This window comes from Protopterus annectens, chromosome 1.part2 (genome assembly GCF_019279795.1).
Source record: "Protopterus annectens isolate FY-2018-M chromosome 1.part2, PAN1.0, whole genome shotgun sequence".
NCBI lineage: Eukaryota > Metazoa > Chordata > Ceratodontiformes > Protopteridae > Protopterus > Protopterus annectens.
In genome coordinates this window covers 1,066,530,945-1,066,552,583 of record NC_056727.1, presented here as the reverse complement: position 1 = coordinate 1,066,552,583, position 21,639 = coordinate 1,066,530,945, and the positions used below count along the sequence as shown (strand labels likewise).

The window sequence follows — 21,639 nt, the reverse complement described above, 5'->3', positions numbered from 1 at the left end:
CAGTGGATTCTATTCCCACTTCTTCAAGTCCATTCTGCCCTTCATCATCATACACGGACAAATTTAACAAAGAATCATCATCATTATTTATGTCTATGTCAGCATGTTCCTCATTCATTATTGTATTTACATTAACATCATGCCCGCTAATCTGCTTAACCCCACTTCATTTGTTATCAAAAAATATTTTTAAATGTAACTTACGACAGAAACAAGTAATTTCTAAAATCACATTAGCGAGGCTAGGACAACGTATAGGGATAAATTTAGCCCCTTTATCCAATAGAGACAAACTGTCCCGGTCTAAGTGCAAATCAGATAAGTTCACAATTTTTAAATTGTCCACATTATAATCATTTACATTGCAGTCAAAGTCCGAAACAATTGTCATGTAAACTCTTCCAGTGTCACATTCTCTGCATTGCACTTTAATTCCTCTTTCTCCTACTCCTGTTATTTCGGCCGTAGTAAGTTCCCCCATTATGGTTTCTGCCACTGGTATTGGAACTCCCTTGCCACTTACGACCTCAGCCTCTACCGCTTTCAGAAATCTCCTTCCATGGCCCCGACTCCATCGATTTCTCACTGAGTTCCACCAACGATAAGCTCTTCTTACTGCTACTCGATGCCAACTCCCCTGATGATGCTGAGGAGTCACGAAAATCCTGCTTCCTGTTCCCCAAACGACAAGCCTTCTGTCTTCACTGGTCTCCTTCCTTTGCCAGGCGAAAATAGGATTGTTCCTATAGTCGTTAATGTCTCTTTGTGGTTTACACTTCTTGCGAAGGGTTACCACCTCCTCTACTTTGCCTAATTTGTCCTTAATATCTTTTATTTTCGATTCAAAGGCCGCATTTGGTGTTTTATCTGCCAGGTCTTTTTGCATCTGTTGCCTGACATTGCCCTTGATAAGAATGCTCATCCAAGCTTTGGTACAGGCTAGGGTAGCAGCATTACACTCATTCAAAAGATCATTTTTATCTTCTGCAAAGTCATAAGCAGGCAATTTGTTGATTCTAAGACTCCTAGGGGTAATGTCCAACACCAAATATTTTTGAGGAGCTTTTATATCATAGAGCAATGTTACCTCTTTTGTGAGTAACCACTCCAATGTCAAAAAATCTACTTCATTCGGATTCTCCTCTCAGGTGGCCCAAGGGTCATCATTGGCCATCCTTGTTTCTCGTTCTCTCCAAATATCAGCACATGAAAAATGGGAACCATCTGCTGCCATAATCCTCTCCACCTGCACCCGGAACAAACTGTGAACACCAATGAACCAAAAAAAGCACACACCACACCAGGATATAATGAAAAATCTTTACTGGTAAGAGTAACATTCTCACATAGTAGATCAAAAATTTTGAAAGAATTGCTATCCATAGGAAAGTTGGATAGAGAACATGGCAGAAAGGGTAGTTTCCCTTGTGTGAAATGTATGTAAAAAGATTAAAAACCTAGATGGGGTCAACATCAACGGCAGAATTTAGAAGGCTAGAGACCAATGCAGTTGTGAATCAGGGGGAGTTATTTATATCATTGGTTGTGACTGTACCACAGCAAAATGGTATACAGGACAAACGAAAAGAGCAGTGACAAAAAGAGTCACGGAGCATTTGGGTGATATCAGGAGAGGTAGGATAGAAAGGCTGGTGTTGGAGCATTTCATCAGGTTCCATGAAGGCTCGGATAGATCCTTCTTCTTTAGCATGTTGGCCAAGCCCAAACAGAAGAAAGGGGATGAATTAACAAGCAATTTATCTTTGTTAGAAACAAAATGTATTATTAACGTTCAAACCTTGTATAATGTTAAGGGTGAGTTTATATTATTAGCTCTGCTTTCAGTTTTGCAACCATTAGGTTGGTCATATATACATATTGGTGCTGTTCACCTTGTGAAATAATGGTTATTGCTGAATTTATTTTTCAGTCTTAAACACATTTATATGTATTTTCTCTCCAAAGTAAATTGGTAAAAAGTTTTTTATAAATAGTGGAGCACATGAAATCTCAACAGTATGTAACAGAAAGTTTATTTTATAGGGCAAAGTATTTATATGCATTAATGTATTTAATTGAATAATTGATTCTAATCAGTTTTAATTAATGTAATTATTCTAATGATGTCATAGTATAAAAATGGCTGCTTGGTGTAAAATTTATTCCTTGAAGGCGAAAGCCGAGGTACCGGATACACCAGTAAAGATTTTTCGTTATATCCTGGTGTGGTGTGTGTTTTCTTGGATGTGTATACCTGCTGTAACTTCAATTTACATTGGGCTGTACCAATAGCATACCTAAAATGTGCTGTATGTCCTTCCCAATGTAGATAAGATTCACCTTTTTCCCATTGACTTTAACCACTGTGCTGGTTTCAAAGTTATCTTAGAAGAGGCATAAAGTACCAAAACATAGAATTGATTTGTTTGCAGATAAAGAATCCAGGATACATTTAAACTGGGGCAGGAAGGTCTTGTGGGTTTCCTCCTGAGGAGGTGGATGTGGGTTCAGTAACTCTGTGGGTCATATAACCAGGTACTCTGCCCTTATTATTAAAGGCATCAAACCTTTGAGTAATGTCCTGGAGAGTAAAAACACTGAGGAGAGGACTGACAAGGCCTTTTCAATCTTTTGGCTAATGAACCTTCTCAGATTAGTCTGTAACTTATCAGATGCTGGTGCAAGTTTTTTTTTTTTAATTATAATTTGCTTTAATAGGTTCATAGGGTAGATACTAGGCTATCTGCTCTAGGGCATTTATAAGCCTAGCCAGAGTGTATTTGGTTTCCGCCTCCCTATTACATTAGCCTACTGTGCCTCTGTAAAGTAGGTCACAGAAGGTACCCTTTTAAGATTAGTTTACTGTGCCTCTGTCTAGCAGGGACACAGAAGAGATCGCAGGGGTGAATTTGCGATTTCCCATCCACGCGTCCAGATTTCGCTTGAAGAGGGTCAGCGAGGGGCTATGTCTAACATGAATTGGGATTCTATTCCAGAGGGAGCCTCTGGGAAATTAATCTGTCCCTCCAGCATGTCCTATTTATTTTTGTGCTGAGGTTTAGGTCCCTGGAGCTTGTAGCTCGAAGGGACTTGGATTTTTTGAGGTGGAGCATGTCCATTAATTCTGGGTTTGACATGGCTTTGTCGTCAGGCATAGATCGCCTCTCTGAGTAAGCAACTGAGTAGAGCTGGAGTTTCTTTAGTCGAGCTGCATAGGACATCTGTTTGTAGCCCATGATCCTCTTGGTGAGGTGCTTTTGGGGTCTCTCCATTTGCTGCAGGTGTCGGGTAAGGTACATCCCAAAAGGGGCATTGTATTCAATTATGGGCCTGATGAGTGACGAGTAGAGGGGCACAATGACCTCTCTTGATCTAGATGCGAACCCTTTCTTGATAAGGTGGGCTATATAGAAGGTCTTTCTAACCACTTTGGCAGCGTGATTATCAAAGGAGAGATTACTATCTACGTTGGTCCCCAAATCTCTAATTACTTCTTCCGTAGTTAATGGATTACCACGTATGTGATAATTTGTGGGCACCTTGTTTTTCCCAAAGGGGATGACTATGCACTTTTTAGCATTTAGCTTGAGGCCATGGCTCTGGCACCAAGCATCCATCTCTGTGAGACCCTTTTGGAGGATGCTTGTGTCAGCTGGAGATTCGATTATGGCCCCCAGTTTGCAGGCATCTGTGAACTTTGTCAGCCATAATCCCCCCGTGTTAGCCTGATCCTCAGAGAAGTATATACCAAACAAGAGAGGTCCCAGAACTGAGCCCTGTGGGACGCCACTTGTAACTGGTTTGGATTCGGACATGGCACCTGCGATTCTGACCATGTGGGTTCTATCTCTGAGCCAGTTTGCAACCCATCTTGTGATATAGGGGTTGATATTTAAGCTGGTAAGCTTATTTATGATGCCCGAGTGGGGTATTGTGTTGAAGGCTTTTGCGAGGTCCAGGTAGGCTGTGTGGACTACTTGCCCTCATCTATGGCTTTGGTAACTGTTTCAAAGAAATCAACTAGGTTTAAGAGGCAAGATCTGCCCTTAACAAAGCCGAATTAGGTAGGGTCCAGTGTCTGGAGGCTCTCAATGTCTTTGTTTATGAGTTCCATGATAATACACTTGATAGCTTTACAGATCAGACTAGTCAGGCTTATGGGGCGATAGTTTCCGGGGTCCGTTGTGGCACCACCTTTGTGGAGTGGGACCACTGTAGCTGTACGCCATTCTTTGGGTACATATCCTGTAGTAAGGCTAAGTTTGAACAGTGACTTAATGTGAGGGTTCAGTTCTTCTTGGAGCTCATGTAAGACACAGCCTGGGACACCGTCCGGTCCCATAGATGCTGTGTTTTTTGCTTTGGAGAGGGCAGCTTTCACCTGTGCATCTGTGATGTCAGGGAGGTTACATTCAGTTGGGATAGGCATTTGCTCCTTTGGGGGGGAAGGGGGGGGAGTTTGCGCTGAATCTGTCTGCCAGGATGTTGGCTATGTCTGTAGGTTCGGTATATTTATGCAACAATTCAGAGCATATCTGGGAGTTTCTGCCCATGTTCCTGACATAACTAAAGAAGGCCTTGTGATTATCTTTAGTGTCTAGGGCAATTTTTCTTTCAAAACTGGCCTTTGATGATTTTATGAGGGAACGAAGTTTCTTGCTAATACCGATCAGAGATGCCTTTCCTTTTTGGGATTTTGCTCTGTCATGTAGTAGCTTCCTCCTTCTGTTGTATAGTTTATTTATGGACGGGGTCCACCAGACCACTCTCCTGTTTTTGGAGGAGTGAGTCTTGGTTTTATTTGGGATAGCACGATCCATGCATTCCTGCAGGTGCTCATAGAATGCATTTGTAAAGGATTCTGCGGATTGGGCTGTATTATCCTCTGGCCCAGGGGCTTTGAAGGATTCCACCTCAGTCTTGAGAAGTGCAAAGTTGGCTTTTGAGAAATTCTTTACAGTGATTTCCTTGGCTGGGGGTAGGGACGAGATATGGATGTCCAGCGAAATCTGTTTATGGTCTGATCTTATCAATGAGAGGTTTACCTCTGGTGTGGAACATAGAGTCCCCATGTTGGTGATGACCAGGTCCAATATGTTCCCTCTTGTGGGAGCGGTGACCAGTTGTTCCATTGCGTTAGAGTTTATAAATTCAAGGAACCGCTGGGCGAGGGAGTTTGGGCTTGAGTAGTTTTCCCAGTCAATGTTTGGGTAGTTGAAGTCACCCAATAACATAGTGTTTGGAGAGACCTTCATATTCTCCAGTGTTCTCAGGAATGCCAAGTGGGGTTCCTGTAATAGGGAGGGTGTTCTGTAGCAGGCTACAAACTGAAAGGCAGTTTTGCCCACTGTTAGTTGCACATGGATGGTTTCTGATGCTTCGTGCAGTGCCACTAACCTGGAGGTGTAGGTGTCTTTGATGAATATAGATACTCCCTCTCCTTTTGTGCTTCGGTCCGAGATTTGGGGCCGAAACGCATGGTATGAGTTATAACCTGGTAGTGCTGGGGTGCTCTCAGGAGCCTTGAACCAGGTTTCTGTTACTGTACAGACATCGATTTTCTCCATACTGAGGAGAGCCTCGAGTGCGTGCATCTTGAGGTTTAGACTTCTGGCATTGAGTAGCATTACCTTTAGTTTTTTTATCCTTGGGTTGTCTATGGAGGTGGGTTTGTCCTTTGATCCTTGCCTAAAAAAGGCACTATGGGGGGTGGCAAGAGCCTTGGCCAGTATACGAAAGCCTAAGGGTGACAGGTGCAAGCCATCCATAGCGAAGCAACGTGGCTTGTCGAGCATGTCATCCCAGGCTGACAGACACTGGATCCCCTTTGAATGACACCAATACTTTAGCCAATTGTTGAAACTGATCATTTTGTCTTTATACTGTGGCATCATTCTTGGTGAGGGCAAGATGCTGCTCAAGGTCAGGGTCATACCAGCCTGGGCTACATGGTCAGAGAGCTCCTCTATGTCTCTTTTCATGTAGTCCAGGGAGGTACTTCTCAGGTCATTCACACCGGCATGGACAATGACGGAGTCATACTTGTACTTGCTTTGGAGTGACCTGAGTGCTTGCGTTATGTGGCGGATCCTGGCACCCGACAGGCAGCTTACAGTGACCTTCTCCTTGTTCAGTCTGGTGAGCGGGATGTCAGTGTGCCAGACAATAGAGTCCCCTATAACAAGTGTATTTGGTGTGTTGTTTGGCCTTAAGGGCTGTGACTGTGAGGCACACTGATTTTGTGAGATATGTGATTCGTGGGTATTGTTGAGGGGTGACTGTTGCTTGGATATCTGCTTAGGAGGTCTTTGCTGTTTAGGCAGATTTTTATTTAGAGCCTCCAAGTATGTTTTTGTGTGTTTATGTGTTGGGTATGCAGATGCAATAGGTCTGTGTGAGACTAGATTTGTGGTGTGGGTGGTTACCTTTTCCTCCTGACTGACTGTGCCAGTCTTGGGTTGAGAGAGCTCTGCCTCCAGTTTGGCTGTGTAACTGCATCTCTCACATGTATTAGAGTTTGTTGGAAGGAGGAGAGGGTTGTCTGTGTACATAAGGCAATTGTAACATTGCCTCAAAATTCCCAGATTCACCAGATGGACTGGAGCATAACCTTGAAACTGACCCTTGGACATACCAGATTAGTATAGGGAACTGTTTTTTTACTGATCAGATTAGGGAAGGGAACTGATTTTTCACTTGATATGAGAAGTCAAGGAGGGTGTAGTGCTTTAGTTAGTTAGTGTTTACTTATAAGAGCTGAGCACGTGCAGGGCTTTAGAAAGAGAACAGAGTGATTACTTTGAGAGTTTGAACAGTTCTAAGGGAAAAAGTGAAGAACAGACTTTGTGGAGCCTGGATTTCCAAACGTATTAGCGTAGCAAGTTAAATTCACTCATTAAATGAATAAATAACAGTCACCATCTTTGTAACCTAATTCAAAGCCTTTTACAGAATTCCTGATTTTAATTAAAAAAAATGAAGAAAAAAGTAGTTATTAAATTCACAGCACCTGTGTTTGTTCAAAGTCCATTTACTTATTTTAGAAGATATCGCTGTCCATTTTCTAGTCATCCAATTTACTTTTCGTTAGGTTTACCAACCTTTATTGTGCAACTAACTAACTACAGTAAAAATTTGCAAACACCTCAGTCCTCATGCGTGGTGTTTAGCCAGAGGCAAGTCCTTCTTTATCAGGTGTAGCAGGTTCTTATATTAATGCCAACCAATGTGCCTTGTCTCAGTCTGGATAGTATAAACGGGGAAAAAAAAAAGCAACAACTGCATACAAAGCCCTCTCCCACCCCCAATTAGAGTATAAACCATCTCAGCCGAGTCAGAGCTTGTTACTATTCCATGTTTCTACCCTACATTATTTCCTATATGAGGCCTGTGTTTCCAATCTCCTGTTTCACTCTTCCTGTATCTCCTCATTTAACGATTCTCCTCTTACCAGAGTTTTATTCCAAATATCCAATTTTGCACACCTGTTTTTACTTTCCAAAAAGCTTCCTCTCTTTTTTCATTGTTCATTATTTTATTCTTCATCCCTATCACTTCTTGTACGTTTTTTTTACTCTTTTCTTCTATTTCTTTGTAAACGGCTTCGTAACAATTATCATAAATAATGTCACCAGTTCTTTTAAGTATCCTCAAACCTAAGATTGTGTCCCAGCTCAACTAAAAGGCATCTTAATACATATCTCAGTCCCGCCATCTAGCTTTTGAATTAACCAACTTAATGACTCCTTAATGTCAAGTCAAAGCCTCTCACTCCCAAAAAATGTGGAGCCATTTCCCAACTTCCTCCTTTGTACATTTCCAACATGCTGTGTCACAGGAGGCAATGTATCCTTTTTAAAAAGGTGACATATAAAAAATGCTTTTGCAGACACTTCCATACAAATATACAAAACATTTTTTTTCTTGGTGGTACGCAATTCTTTTCCCATTGTCATTTCCTTAGGCCAGTACCCGACTGTATATCCCATTGTTCTCTTGGGCTGACAGCCCATGGCCTAAGCTTGTTCAACAGCACCTTATAGTCCCCTCCCTAGTATTCTTTGATTTTATGCTTTTTCTGTCCTGGCATTTATCAACAAATCAACTATCTCTGGTCTGTCCCCTTTCTGGGATCTCTTATTTGGTGTTGTCCTAAGATCTCTTCTCAAACCTTCAGACAGTAGTCTCCCTGTTGCAGTGCAAACCTCTCTATCCCTTCTTCCACAGTTAAATCTTCTCTTATTGAATGTTCCCCATGTCTAGGTTAGTTATTTCTACTTATCCACTCATCTGACACTGCCCCCCGCGTTGCACAGTATCATATTGGGAGCAGATCTTTCTCCCAAGCCTCCAAACTTCTGCTTTCTCTTAATATTTTCAAACTTGCCATATACATAAAACTCCACCTCATTTTTATCCATTTGTTTATTTTGGTATCATGATTATATCCTTTCTTGAGCATTTTTCAACCTGCACGGATAGCGAACACCTCTTTCCATTTTGGATATGTGGCTTCATAGTACTTTTTTAATTTGGCAGCCCCAAGCTGCCTTGTACTGCTTTCACTTTCCATACGAAGTATTGATTCTCTCCCAGATTTTTCAGTTTTTGGATCTATGAAGTAGGCCTGTCCTATATATGAGAATGGAGAGACAAAGAACATTTTTACTGCTTACATTTTGCTATATAAATCCATGTATACCGTTTCCAAAGTTAAAGTTTATTCACCATTTTCTTTAAAGTATCCTGCTACATTCTCTTTGGTGCCGTAAACAATCACCTTCTCCAACCATTTTCCTAGTTGTTTCATTTTTTTGGTATCCCAGCAAGTATGGAAGTTCCTCTATTTCAGAAGTTAAGTGTGTAATTATGAACTATAGCTTGCATCTCTTGGGCATTTATTTTGTACTCCAGTAACTCATAATATTGCTTGATTATTGTAAATGCTTCTGGGATACCCCTTTCAGATTCTGCCATGTGTAGAATTAAATCTTTGAGAAACAGAGCAGTCTTTTGAGGAATCCCATACTAGTCCTATCCTTGCACTTCAGATAATCTTATTCCATGTGCCAGTGGCACGGTACAGATGGTAGGGAGGACAGTGAACACCCCTATGGTGTTCCCCTACTTAGCTCAAAACTCCTTGATAATCTGCCTGACACTTTTTGCCCCTTTACAGATATTTGCCCCTTTACAGATATTCTGAACCATTTGTACCCATCATCCAGGGATACCCGTTTTTTCCATCACTTTTAACACAAATCCCTAGCTGACCTAGCCATAGTCTTTTTAGTATGTCTGAATTAATTAACATAAGGTTATTTTTATTCAGCACTGTGTGTCTTTGTATCATTAGGGTCCTGTTTGTGCTGCATTGATCCAGGTAGCCAATTTCACAGCCAGAATATTCATAAAAGTTTTGTAATCATAGTTCATTGTAGATGTTGGTCTGTATGAACCCAGGTCAGCTGGATCCTTTTTCTGCTTTGGTGTCACTGATATCACTATGGATTTCCAAGACCTGGGGCTTGACCTCCTTTTAATATCTTGTTAAAAAGACTATATCAACACCCTACTGGCAAGTCCTCTTTCAGTTGCCATATTTCCAAAGGGATTTCACCTACCCCTGATATCTTCCTTGTAATCTGTTTGCTTATTACCCCTCTAATTTCTTCTCTAGTAATTTCCATCATTGAACTGACTCTGTCCATAGCTCCTGCTGTGGGTATTCTCAAACAATATTGCCCATTCCACAATTTTCATTTCATCTTTTTCTCTCCACCTATCACCCTAGTAAAATGCATTGTAGTAACTTCTGAATCCCTCTAGGATCCTCTCCCCATTTGAGTCAGTGTTTCCCATCTTCAGGTCCCTCAGTTTTTTTTTTTTTAACATTCTTCTCCACTGCCCATTGTCCCAGCCTTTGCACTGAATATTTGTTAGGTCTTGAATTAATATCAAAGTGTAGCAATGCCCAAACTAGTTTTCTTGCTTCATTTGCTATATCTAGGTGTCTCTATGTATTTCTTGGCATTATTAACATTCTTTTCTTAATATGTACCCTGTGTTTTCTCTCTACCCTTCAGTATAAACATCGCTTACTTGCCTAGATTTCTTCTTCTTATTATTATTCCTCGTATTACTATTCTGCCACTTTCCTTAAGCATGTAGTTTAAATATAAAATGTCATGGAGAGTTGCTCTTTCCTTTTTTGGCCATGATTTCGTGTCCACATTCCAAGTCGGGGAGTGTTGTCAAGCTTAGAAGTTACTTCATCGTTTTGTAAATAAACAGAACTAGGTCTCGTTCCTCTGCCTTCACTGGTTGACCTGGTCTTCATTGCTCTATTTTCCAAATTGTTAGTGTTTTTTTTTTTCCAGTTGGGATGAAATTTTATTTAGCTCATACAGGCTTGAGGAATGTGTTGTTAGAAAGTTTGTATGTTCTGGGATAGTTTGTTGGTGTAGCAACACGTTGCTTATCACTTGCAATTACTAGTGAAGAAAAATAAATTCATCTGTGTTGTGATGATCTGCTTTAGCTTTTTGCAGCATTGGTAGGAAAAGTTCTGCCGAAGGCCGTAAAGCTTAAACATCCGTAGTGTCATTGTCTGACACTGCCTGAAGGTTTGTATCATATGGAGTGTGAAACATTTCGGCAAGAATTCTCAAGTAAGAAGGTGTTCCAGTTGATGAAATTTGTTCTGTTGTAGTGTATAGTGGTTAAATAAACTCCAAAATCGCACCTGTTTTATAAAATTTTATCAGATGCCACAATTAGATATATTAATTGAGTAACTGATGAGAGAATTCTGAATCTGTGTTCTTCTTGAGTACATCCCCCACCAGTTAATTCACATTTTTTAGCTTTTAGGGGTGCTGTTAGGATACACTTAAAACTTCTCACTGGGATTTCCCTTAGAGCTTCTGTGAATTGTAATTGATCATTTTGAGTTGACAGCTCTTAGGCCATGAGATTAAAACTGACCCAGCATGGGTATGTCTTTGCATGGTGAATTCACCCTGGGCTGCAAAAGGAGGTGCCTGCTCATGATTAGACACGTCAGAAAGTTGGCATCACTGCAGCAAATGGCTTGTCAGTCTTGTTTATGGATTAGCAGACTGTTGTACATTTTCACAGTCTTACTTGGTGTGAAAAAGAGTGTCCTTCCATTAAATCGGTGAAAAAGCATCAAAGCACATAATGCTTCATCTACTGGAGTAAGGGGCAGATCAACCAGCCTCCAAGTTTCTCATCATCCTAGGGTGAATCAGGGGAACTATTTAAATGACTTTATTAAAGTTGTACAAGTAAATGACTTCTGGAGGATTCAAATCAAGGAATGTAAGATGAGGGCTGCTGGCAGCTTCGGACCTTAATTTTATAACCACTAGATGGCTGGATTGTGAGGAGTTTAGTGGTATAGTCTATTCCTTCTCAATATCAGGATGGTTCTACCCCGAATGGAGAGAACTCACTAACCAGAGGATAGTGCAGAATTTCCTTTATCGGTATAGTTCACCATTTCAGAGTCCTGTTGTTCAGAAAGAGTCTCATAAACTTGTTCAGATGTGACTAGTGTTAACTAGCTGAAGCAACCCAAGTTTGGCTAGACGTTTGGGCACTGGATGGCTTGGGTTGGGGGTGACAGTAAGTAGCTGATGCTGACTCACCCATCCTGAGAAAGAGGTGAAAGGAAGGCAGCTAGTCCCACTGCACTGCTGACCCTTGCCAGCAAACTGAGGTATGACATGATACAACCAATTAAGCCTTGTTAACTGTCTGATGCACATAAGCTTGGGAGGTTCAAAGGTGTTGTTCCCTCCAAGGCAGCTGCAGCACAAGCGGAGACACTGTTTTTCATGGAGAGGCATTAGGATGGGGGGAGTTAGGGCTGCCCAGTTGACCATGCTGCTCCATTAGGACATGGAGGAAGGGAGAGGATAATCAGAGAAACTTCAAACTTTAATCATTGTTCGGGAAGAAGCTGCATAACCCAAGGGTAAGTATGTGATTTGCAGATATGTCCACTTATCTGTATATGTAAGTATTGAAATCTAGTTATCTGTATTTTGTTACAGGAAACACTTTCTTCTTCCTCTGAAATATGCACACACACACATACACACACACACACACACACACACACACACACACACACACACACACACACATACATGCATACACACACACACACACACACACACACACACACACACACACACACACACACACACTGTCCTGGTTTACCTTTGGTAAGATTACTGCTGTTTGAAAAGTTGTAGCTTTAAATGCTGGTGTTGAAGATATGTACACTTGGGGAGCTATATGAAATTTTTCTTTTGTATGGTGATGTAGTTTTTACAGCTAGTCACATTTCTGGCAAACTGTTGCGTCTGCTGTTCTCTCATGTCTGTGAAAGGGAAATGTTCTAATGTGTTCCTTAACCTTTCACTGTAAAATAATGCTCAACTGCATTGACGAGGCTGAACCAGCCTTTACTGCCTTACTGCACAACCTGTGTTTGTCATTTTTGTCTTTAAATAATCTGAATGCAAGCCTTGTCTTCATAGCTAGCAGCCAAGGCCAGATCCAGCACTAGGCTCTGTAGGCAGCTGTCTTGGGCTTGGTGCTATCTCGGGGACCCCTTAAATGCTCCCCTCAAAAAAAAAAAAAAAAAAAAAAGTGTCCCACATGCATCTCAATTCTCTGGCTTTGTGTCTTTAATTTAGGTCTGCTTCACTTTGATGTGTGACAGCTCTGAGTTCTTCACTTTCATCGTCTCAAATGTAGAGCCAGTGATAGAGGGAGGGAGAGATTCCTGAAGCTTGTCATAGTCATTGTCAAAGTGAACCACTGGCAGACAAGCAGTGTAACACTAGCTTGTGTGGAGTGTTTTTAAGAAAAATTAGTATCTCACAGTGCTGAAGATGTTGCCGTGTGGATCATGTGGTACGTAGCTATACAACTTGTGCAACAGTATGTGTGTTTGCGTGTTGTGCATGCAATGCCTTTCATTTGTCCCCAGTTTTTCAGCACATATCTGATTTTGCCATATATTTTTGCTGTGTCTCACTGTTTGATTCTCTGGTAAATTAATGAGAATGAGAATTACAGTCAGCCAGTTATGCTGTTCACTAAAGCTTCATAGTTCATATTGTTCAGAAATGCGTGTTGACAACAAAATCCGACTACGCTGAGTTTGCTTAGCAACATCCTTGACTAACACTAGCAAACACAGCATTTAGACTGATAAATGGCAGACTAAAATCTTTGGAAAGTCTGTGTGAAGTATGGCATCTGTGGAATGCCAATTTGCATTATATGTGATAGATGCACAGTCTCCCTGTTGGATATCAATGTATTTGTTTACTGATTAGGACCAGCTATATATGGTATGTTCACACAGAATATGAGACAAATTCAAAGCAAAAGGCACAGTGAATGCATGGCAAACATAGCAGTAGTACGTAAATAATAATTTTCATTTTAGCCATGTTGGACCAGAGGCTGGTACAGTAAAGGCTGCTGTCTTAATGGTAGTATTTAAATTGTTTATATGGGATTCATGTACCACATGCTTCAACTGTAAGGTAATGTTCAGCTGTAGGTCTGTATTCTTTTACTGGCTGGATAAAGCACGTGTATGAAATTTGTATATGATAATCTGCCTGCTGTTTCATAGTTTTTCCACATATATATTGTTTCATACATCTGTTTTAATTTTAGTGTAATCATAGAGTGCTGCATCCTCCAGAGGTCTCTTAGTAGTAACCTTACCAGAGGTTGTTAACCATGTCTGTATTCCAGGCATTAAATTTCAGCTTGCTGATATTTAGCTGTGTAATAAATTGTAGTAACCAACCAGATTTTTATATAGAGTAAGATTAAAAGGTTGCACTCATTTAATACTGTATTTGGAGATGAGCAGATTTAGAGTGAAAGCTGAAATGCAGAGAAATATCTTGAGTTGTAGAAAAGACATGTAAGCAGCAGTTTTTCTATGATTTCACTGAAACTTAGAAAGAAATTGAAAAAGGTCGACAAATCTTTTGGAAAATAAACTGAGGATTGTAGAGCGGATGTGAAAGGCAGACATCCAGAATGAACATAAAGTGAGCATACTTACCAATAACTTCTCAAGTGACCGTCTGTGTGTGTGTGTGTGTGTGTGTGTGTGTGTGTGTGTGTGTGTGTGTGTGTGTGTGTGTGTGTGTGTGTGTGTGTGTGTGTGTTTAGATAAATACTTGGTTCCTGCCTCTGAATAGTTATGATATAAAGGAAGGAATCATTGTTTAGTCATGTTCTTTGGGTACAAGTCCTGATTTCCTTGCTGACTGTTGAAAGTGTGTATTAACTCCTTGTCTTGAATAAACTGGACAATATGAAGTCTGAGTTAATGCTGACATTTTAACTCTGAATAAATTTAAATTTTGCTTGCTTTTTGCAGGCATGTAATTATAAAATGCATTGTGTTGGGCTACAATATTTGTCTGCCAGTTAGTGCAGATGAGTAAGGCTGTGAGCTGTTGCCGAGCTGTTCCTGTAGTGCAGTGTCCGATTCCCACACCATTTGTTTGTCTACTGTGTAACACTAACCAGGTCACTGTACCAGACAGTGCTCCTGGTCAACCCACAAAAGGGGACACTGGCATCCAGTGGGTTGTCCCAGGCTGCTATCAAATGCATTATATATTGTCTTTGAATCACTGCATCTTTCACATAGTCACTAATTACTGCTTCGGTATATGGTATTGTACTGTGAATCCAAGCACTTGTAGTCTAATGAGTTTTAAGGGAAGAGAGGTTTTATAATTGCTCATGCTGAGTTAATTTTCAAAGTGAGAGGGTTCTTTTGTTTTGATTTGTTTTTTTTTTTTTTTTGTTTTGTTTTTTAGCAAACTGCTGTCAATTTTTTTGCTAAAGAATTTGAAATGTTGTGTCTTTCGGCTTTTCCCGGTTAGGGGTCACCACAGCGGAATTCCGGTCCGCTAATGATTGGCAGTAGATTTTTACATGCTGGCTTGCCGGGCCTAACACACAACCTTCAACGAAGGAATGCCCATTCACGCATGTCGCCACACAGAAGAAGCTCTAACTGAGAATTGAATGGGCAACATCTAACTGTGAGGCAACAACGCTACCGCAGCACCACCACTGCAGTGGTAAAGAATTTGAAATAATAGTTTAAATTCAGTACAGATCTATGTGTTTGCTGGAAAAAAAAAGAGGAAAGTAGTATACAATGTGACAAGTTCAATTAGTGTTTTATGGAAACTGAGGAGAGCAAGCAGGCAGTGAAATACCGTGCGTTCTCCACTACACTGCCTAGGGTCCTGTTTGATCATGATCATGTTCTGCCAGCAACATTTCAGTAGTGGGATCTGACATATAAATAAATACATGTGAGTAGAATAGTTGCTTCTGTAAAGCATTGTATTTTGTCTTGCAGAAAGGCTTACCCCCACATTTTTGTTGTTATGTTTATTTTAGCTGTGAAAAAACTACATCATACAGACGTACCAGTAATGGGTCCACTGGAAAATCTCCAAGTCCACGTTTGTCACCTCAGAGCCCAAGTAGCCAAGAAGACTTGTTTAATATTGCAGTCAACAATGTCCAGAGCTTTAGCCCCACGCAACCTCCTGTTCCTATGCCAAGAAGACTTCCCCTGGTAAGTATATTTCTTGCTGTCTTGAAATGCATGCACATGCATTAGCAGTAGTAATTAAAGCTCAGTTTCTCCTCTTGAATTTACCCTTGTGAGTGGGAGCATAAAGTTTTGATAATGTTTTTGTCATGTTACCCTAGGCTGTGTCTGGTCTGTCTGTTCTATTGACAACATGGGTCCACATAAGAAAAATTATCCATAGTAGTGGAAGCTATTATTTTTCTTGGTTGTCACAAGGATTGCAAAGTATTTAGTACCCATCCTGAAGGGGAGGGATAGTGGTTCCTGCCCATCTCATACCACTGCTGAGATGACAAGACCTTGGCTAAATTGAAGAGGCCTGTCATAGATATTCTAAGACTATTGAGTCTTATGACCATTTATGCAGTGCCAGTACCTTCCATCAGATTGCACTTCCTTTCTTCAGGAGGGACGTACCTTTCAGTCCCAAAGTAAATTTGCGAATACCCTTCCAGTCATCTAGGGTATATTTAAAGAAGATAGTGAGTCATACTGCTTAACATACAGGAGAAGGCTTTGCGTTATAAACATGTTCCTCCACCATGTTTTATTCATTGTTGGTGAAGTTAATTATGAGAGGGGCCGTGCTAGGAAGGAATGGGAATGACCACCCAAGGCAGTGATGGTAGCACCTGTTGGCATATGTGAGGGTGCATGCATTTATGGACAAGTGGGAAGTTAGGCCGTAAAAATAGAAACAGAAAGTTAGGCCATAAACATGGAAACAATCTCTCATTTCCACGATGCCGGCAAGAGCACAAGACATCCTAATGGCTGTTTGGTTGACAGTGCATGTCTAATTGAAAGAGGGTGATGGTCACACGCATTGATGGCAAAAATGACACCTGAAAAAATCTGCAGTGTGTTGATCGCATTGATATATGTTCTAGGATGAAAGGGCGAGGCCCAGGCTCATTTTAAGAATCACATTTTGAATTGATATATTGAGTACAACTAATGATGTTCATCGTGTTACCCTGCTGCAGTCATCACACTTGGGTTATCCTGTAGTCAGGCGGTCCCACAGTCAGCCTGAATTCCAAAGTCTTGGTCCGGCGTCAGTTGCTGTCACTTCTTGCCTGACGTCAGTGCGCCAGGGGTATATAAGAGGCATCCGACGCCATTTTCTTCAGTCTTTCTTGCCACGTGGTGCCCGAAGCAGAAGCAGTTTGCAAATGCCGGTCGGCCGACACCTGAGATTTTCGAATCAAATTTCAGTCCGAAGTCTTCAAAGCTAAGTACCCCGTTGGGGAACCTTTTCTTGCCTCAGTCCGATGTCAGAAAAAGTTAACAATTGCATTTCTTGTGGGAAGCAAATACCTCATAAGGACTTTCATTCTTATTGTATACCTTGCCTAGGCCCAGACCACGACGTCACTGGTTGTCGATTTTGTGCTAGATTCAATAAGCGAACTATAAAGCGATGCTTTGATTTCGCACAACACTACTTCGGTAGGAAATTTAATTACACTATGCCGTCGGAGCAACCGACTACCGACGTGCATAAAAAACACAAAGATAAAGACAGGCAGCCTAGATCCAAGCCAGACTCCGAGGCCTCAGCTGGGCTTGGTCGCCTGTTCTCCGGTTTTCAGTGAGGCGCCTACGCAGCCCCTGGCGACCGCAGAATTGCAACCCCAGTCCGCTTCGGATTCTCAAGCAGAGAGTTCTAGGCCGACGCAACCATTTTCTTTAGGCCCTACCGACAACATTGCAGAAGGAGAAGCCGGTGCTGTGGAAACACCTTCGGTTACAGAAGGTGTCTTCAGACCGACTACTCTCACCATAAAATCTTATGCTAAGCTTAAGACTCCTCTAAAACCAAAAAAGACTGCACATCAGTCTCCAGTTCAAGGCCCCATGCCTAAGAAACAGATGCTTAAAATGGCTGAAGATTTGATTTCTTTAATCAGGGGTTCCCAACCCCCCCCAGACAAAAGGCCTAGACAAGAGGAGGATTATGCCTCCTCTGATCAAGTGTCTATTTCCTCAGGCTCCTCTGAGGAACAGGATTACTCCTTTCCCCCTTATGAAGATTCTGATGCTGAAGATTCCATTCCCTCAGCTTCTCCCCCTGAAGACTATTCCTTTGGGGAAACCTTACATACCATGAGGGAACATTTCCACTGAGAAGGTCAGGACTACTCCGACTCAAAGAAAAGGCTCCGAGAGTTTCTTTTACTCCCCCAGCACAGACCACTTGCTATCCCTCCAGTTTTAGACATTGTGGATGATGTTTACTTAGAATCTAGTCTAAATCTAGATTCTCTGCCTCCTGCTCCAGCCAAACCAGACAGATATTATAGAGTGCCTGACTCACACAAATTCCTTTACAAAAGCCCTGTTGCTGACCCAGAGACTATCTCCCAGGGTCCCAAAGGGGCTAAGGCTTCCATGGCTAAAAATCCTGTACCCTCTGAAAGGGACTCCAGAGCACTAGATAGGTGGGGGAAGAAGGTTTACACCTCAGCTACTCTAGCTATGAGAGCACTAAATTGCCAGTTTCACATGCTGAAATACCAGCAATTCCTAATATCTCAAATAAAAACAAAGATGAGCACGCACCCTCAACAGTCTGAATTCAAGGAAATGCAGGATCTGTTGCATGCAGCTGAGCAGGTGGGCAGACATACTTTACAATGTGGATTTGATTCCTTGGAAGCTTCCTGTAGAGCAGCTGTTACTGGGTCTGTTATACGTAGGCATGCTTGGTTAAAGGAACAAACTCTGCCTGATCATGTTAAAGCAAAGTTACTAGATGCACCCTTACAGCAGGATGTCTTATTTGGAGTTACAGCAGAAGAGGTTTTAAAGAAAATGGAGGATAAGGCAAAATCTATGCAGACGGTCAAAGATTTCTTACAGGTACAACCCCCACGCTTCAGCAGAAATTGGCCACCAAAAAATTGGACCTTTCCAGCTACTGACAGACCACAGAGGGGTAAATACAGATGCCCAAGGGCAGAGGTCAAGCACAAATCCCTTACAAACCTCGCCAATGGGGCACTGCAACACAGAAGGGAGGAGAAGACAGGTCCCAAACTACTAGAAGACAAACACAATGACTTAAACCTCAAACTGCCAAGCAAAGCTCTCTTGGCAACTCCCTTGGGAGGAAAATTAGCACTTTTTGCAGACAACTGGCGCATCATCACAAAGGACAAATGGGTCCTAGACATTATCTCACAAGGATACAGATTCCATTTCCACACCTTGCCAAGGATAAAAGGAATGCCAAACCTGCCACAAAATCAATGGGCAGAGGCACAAAAACAAATTACAGCTCTCATGGACATGAGAGCCATTCAGCTGGTACCTACACAGGAGCAAGGCCAAGGATTTTACTCAAGGCTCTTTCTAGTCCCCAGAAAGGACAAGGCTTGGAGACCCATTCTGGACCTTTCGATTCTAAACACCTTCTAGCAAGTACCCAAATTCAAGATGCTAACACTACAGCAGCTTCTTCCCATGTTGGGCAAGAAAGCTTGGCTAGTAATGTTGGACCTCAAGGAGGCATACCTGCATGTCCCTATCAGACAAAATTGCAGAAGATATCTCCATTTCATTGCAGGTTCAACCCATTACCAATTCTCTGCACTGCCCTTTGGCTTATCTACTGTGCCCAGGGTCTTCACAAAATGCCTGGCACCAGTAATTGCATACTGCAGACAAAGAGGAATTCAAATATACCCATACCTGGACGACTGCCTCATCCAAGCAGAAAGCAAGGACATTCTCTTACAACATCTGGCTTTTGTAAAACACCTTCTAAGTTGCCTAGGGTACACAGTAAACGAAAAGAAATCAAAACTAGTGCCCTCACAAAATATGACATTCCTGGGTGCCAGCTTGAATACAACTGCCCAGATGGCTTATCTGACGCCAGACAAACAACTACAATTAACTCAATACTTCAAAATAATGGCAACAAAGACCCAACTCCCTGCAAGAAAAATTCTGCAGGCCTTGGGCTTCATGGCATCTTGCATACTACTAATACCATTTGCAAAACTGCATATGAGGAAATTACAATGGTACCTGAAAAGCGTATGGACTCAACACAGCCACAGCTTGGAAACAATGATATCTCTCATTCCCTGCCTTCAACAGGAGTTTCTATGGTGATCACAGGCATGTCACCTCAACAAGGGTCAGCCTTTCACCTTACCCCCAGCCAGGCAAACTGTGACAACAGATGCATCGGACTATGCCTGGGGGGCACACATGGCAGGACAGTGTGTTCAAGGCATATGGACTGCAGATCAAAGAAATCTGCACATCAATCAAAAAGAAATGCTAGCTGTACAGAATGCTCTGACATCCTTCAAGGACCTCTTACATCCAGGACAGCTTATAATAAGGACAGACAACACCACAGTAATGTGGTACATAAACAAGCAAGGGGGTACACACTCTTACCCTCTATGCAGGCAAGCAATGACCTTGTGGAACACAGCACTGGCTTACCAAGTTCAATTACAAGCTCAATTCCTGCCAGGAAAAAAGAACACATTGACAGACGACCTAAGCAGGAACATCATGGATCCCCACGAGTGGAAACTGGATCCACAAGTATTTGCAATGATAACTCAAAAATGGGGGCGCCCAGACATAGACCTGTTTGCCAACCCCCAAAACTATCAGCTATCAAAATTTTGCACCAGGACATTTCACCATCAAGCTTGGAAAGTGGACGCACTCTCATTCATTTGGAAAATGCTGACAGTATATGCCTTTCCTCCATTGCCCCTTCTCACAAAAGTGCTGCTGAAAGTCAGGATGGAGAGACCCCGAATGATACTCATTGCCCCAGACTGGCCACGCCAGCACTGGTACCCACTACTGAGGAACATGACCCACGGCCCACCATGGATTTTACCACAAATTCCTCATCTGCTCACACAGCAAGACAGTCAGATTCTACACAGCCAGCTGAAAACCTTAAATTTGGCTGCATGGCAAATCACCTAAGCAACCAGCCAACTCCTCTTTCACAAGCTGTTATGGATGTCATTCTGGAGGCCAGGAGGCCCAGCACCAGGAAAGCCTACTCAGACAAATGGAAAAGATTTTGCGCCTGGAACCAAGCTAAAGGCCAAAATACCCTTGAGCCGAACATACCTCAGATTCTACAATATTTAACTGAGATGTTACACAAAGGACTTTCTTTTTCATCTATTAAAATCCACGCCTCAGCTATTTCAGCTCACTATATCACAGATCCTCTCTTATTTTCACATCCACTTGTAAGGCAGTACTTCAGAGGGGCCAAAAACATTAGGCCTCCCAGGACAGCACCAACTTGGACCTCAACGTTGTTCTGGAAAAACTTACGCTGCCACCTTTTGAGCCAGCTTTCTCAGCTGATTTAAAGTTTATATCATGGAAGACTGCCCTGCTGCTAGCAATTACTTCAGCCAGAAGAGTCCCAGAGCTACAGGCACTAATGGCAGTAGAGCCTTTCCTCATTTTTCATCAAGACAGAGTTTCTCAACGAACTAACCCCTCCTTTATGCCAAAGGTGGTATCCAGTGTGGCTTTAAATCAAACCTTCCATTTATCCACCTTCTTCCCAAATCCACAGAACAAAGGAGAAAGACTCCTGCATTCCTTGGACATTCACAGGCAACTACATTACTACTTGAATAAAACTAAGGTTTTCAGAAAATCTGACCAGCTTTTTGTATCCTATGCTACAGCATCACAAGGAAAGGCTATCTCAAAACAGACCATTTCCAAATGGATAGGACATTGCATAAGTTTTTGCTACACCCATCATGGAAAACCAGTTCCTGCTAAGCATAAGGCCCCATTCCACCAGGGCAGCAGCTACATCTACAGCCTTCCTCAGGGGGGTGCCAACCAAGGATATTCTGGAAGCTGCAACTTGGACTTCAGTACACACCTTCACCAAACACTATCACTTACCACTTTACTCTATGTCTAGA

General features: G+C 41.9%; 1 protein-coding gene across 2 annotated transcripts in view; it reads left to right on the top strand.

Annotated features, from left to right (window-relative positions):
• The window catches only part of LOC122792230 (arf-GAP with SH3 domain, ANK repeat and PH domain-containing protein 3-like), a 1,314,966-nt gene that overhangs the window by 1,237,811 nt on the left and 55,516 nt on the right, over positions 1-21,639 (top strand). For both annotated transcript variants that reach the window (XM_044059977.1, XM_044059976.1), the window contains exon 24: positions 15,493-15,673. In XM_044059977.1, the coding sequence (XP_043915912.1) occupies positions 15,493-15,673 (181 nt within the window). The remainder of the gene's footprint in view (positions 1-15,492; positions 15,674-21,639) is intronic.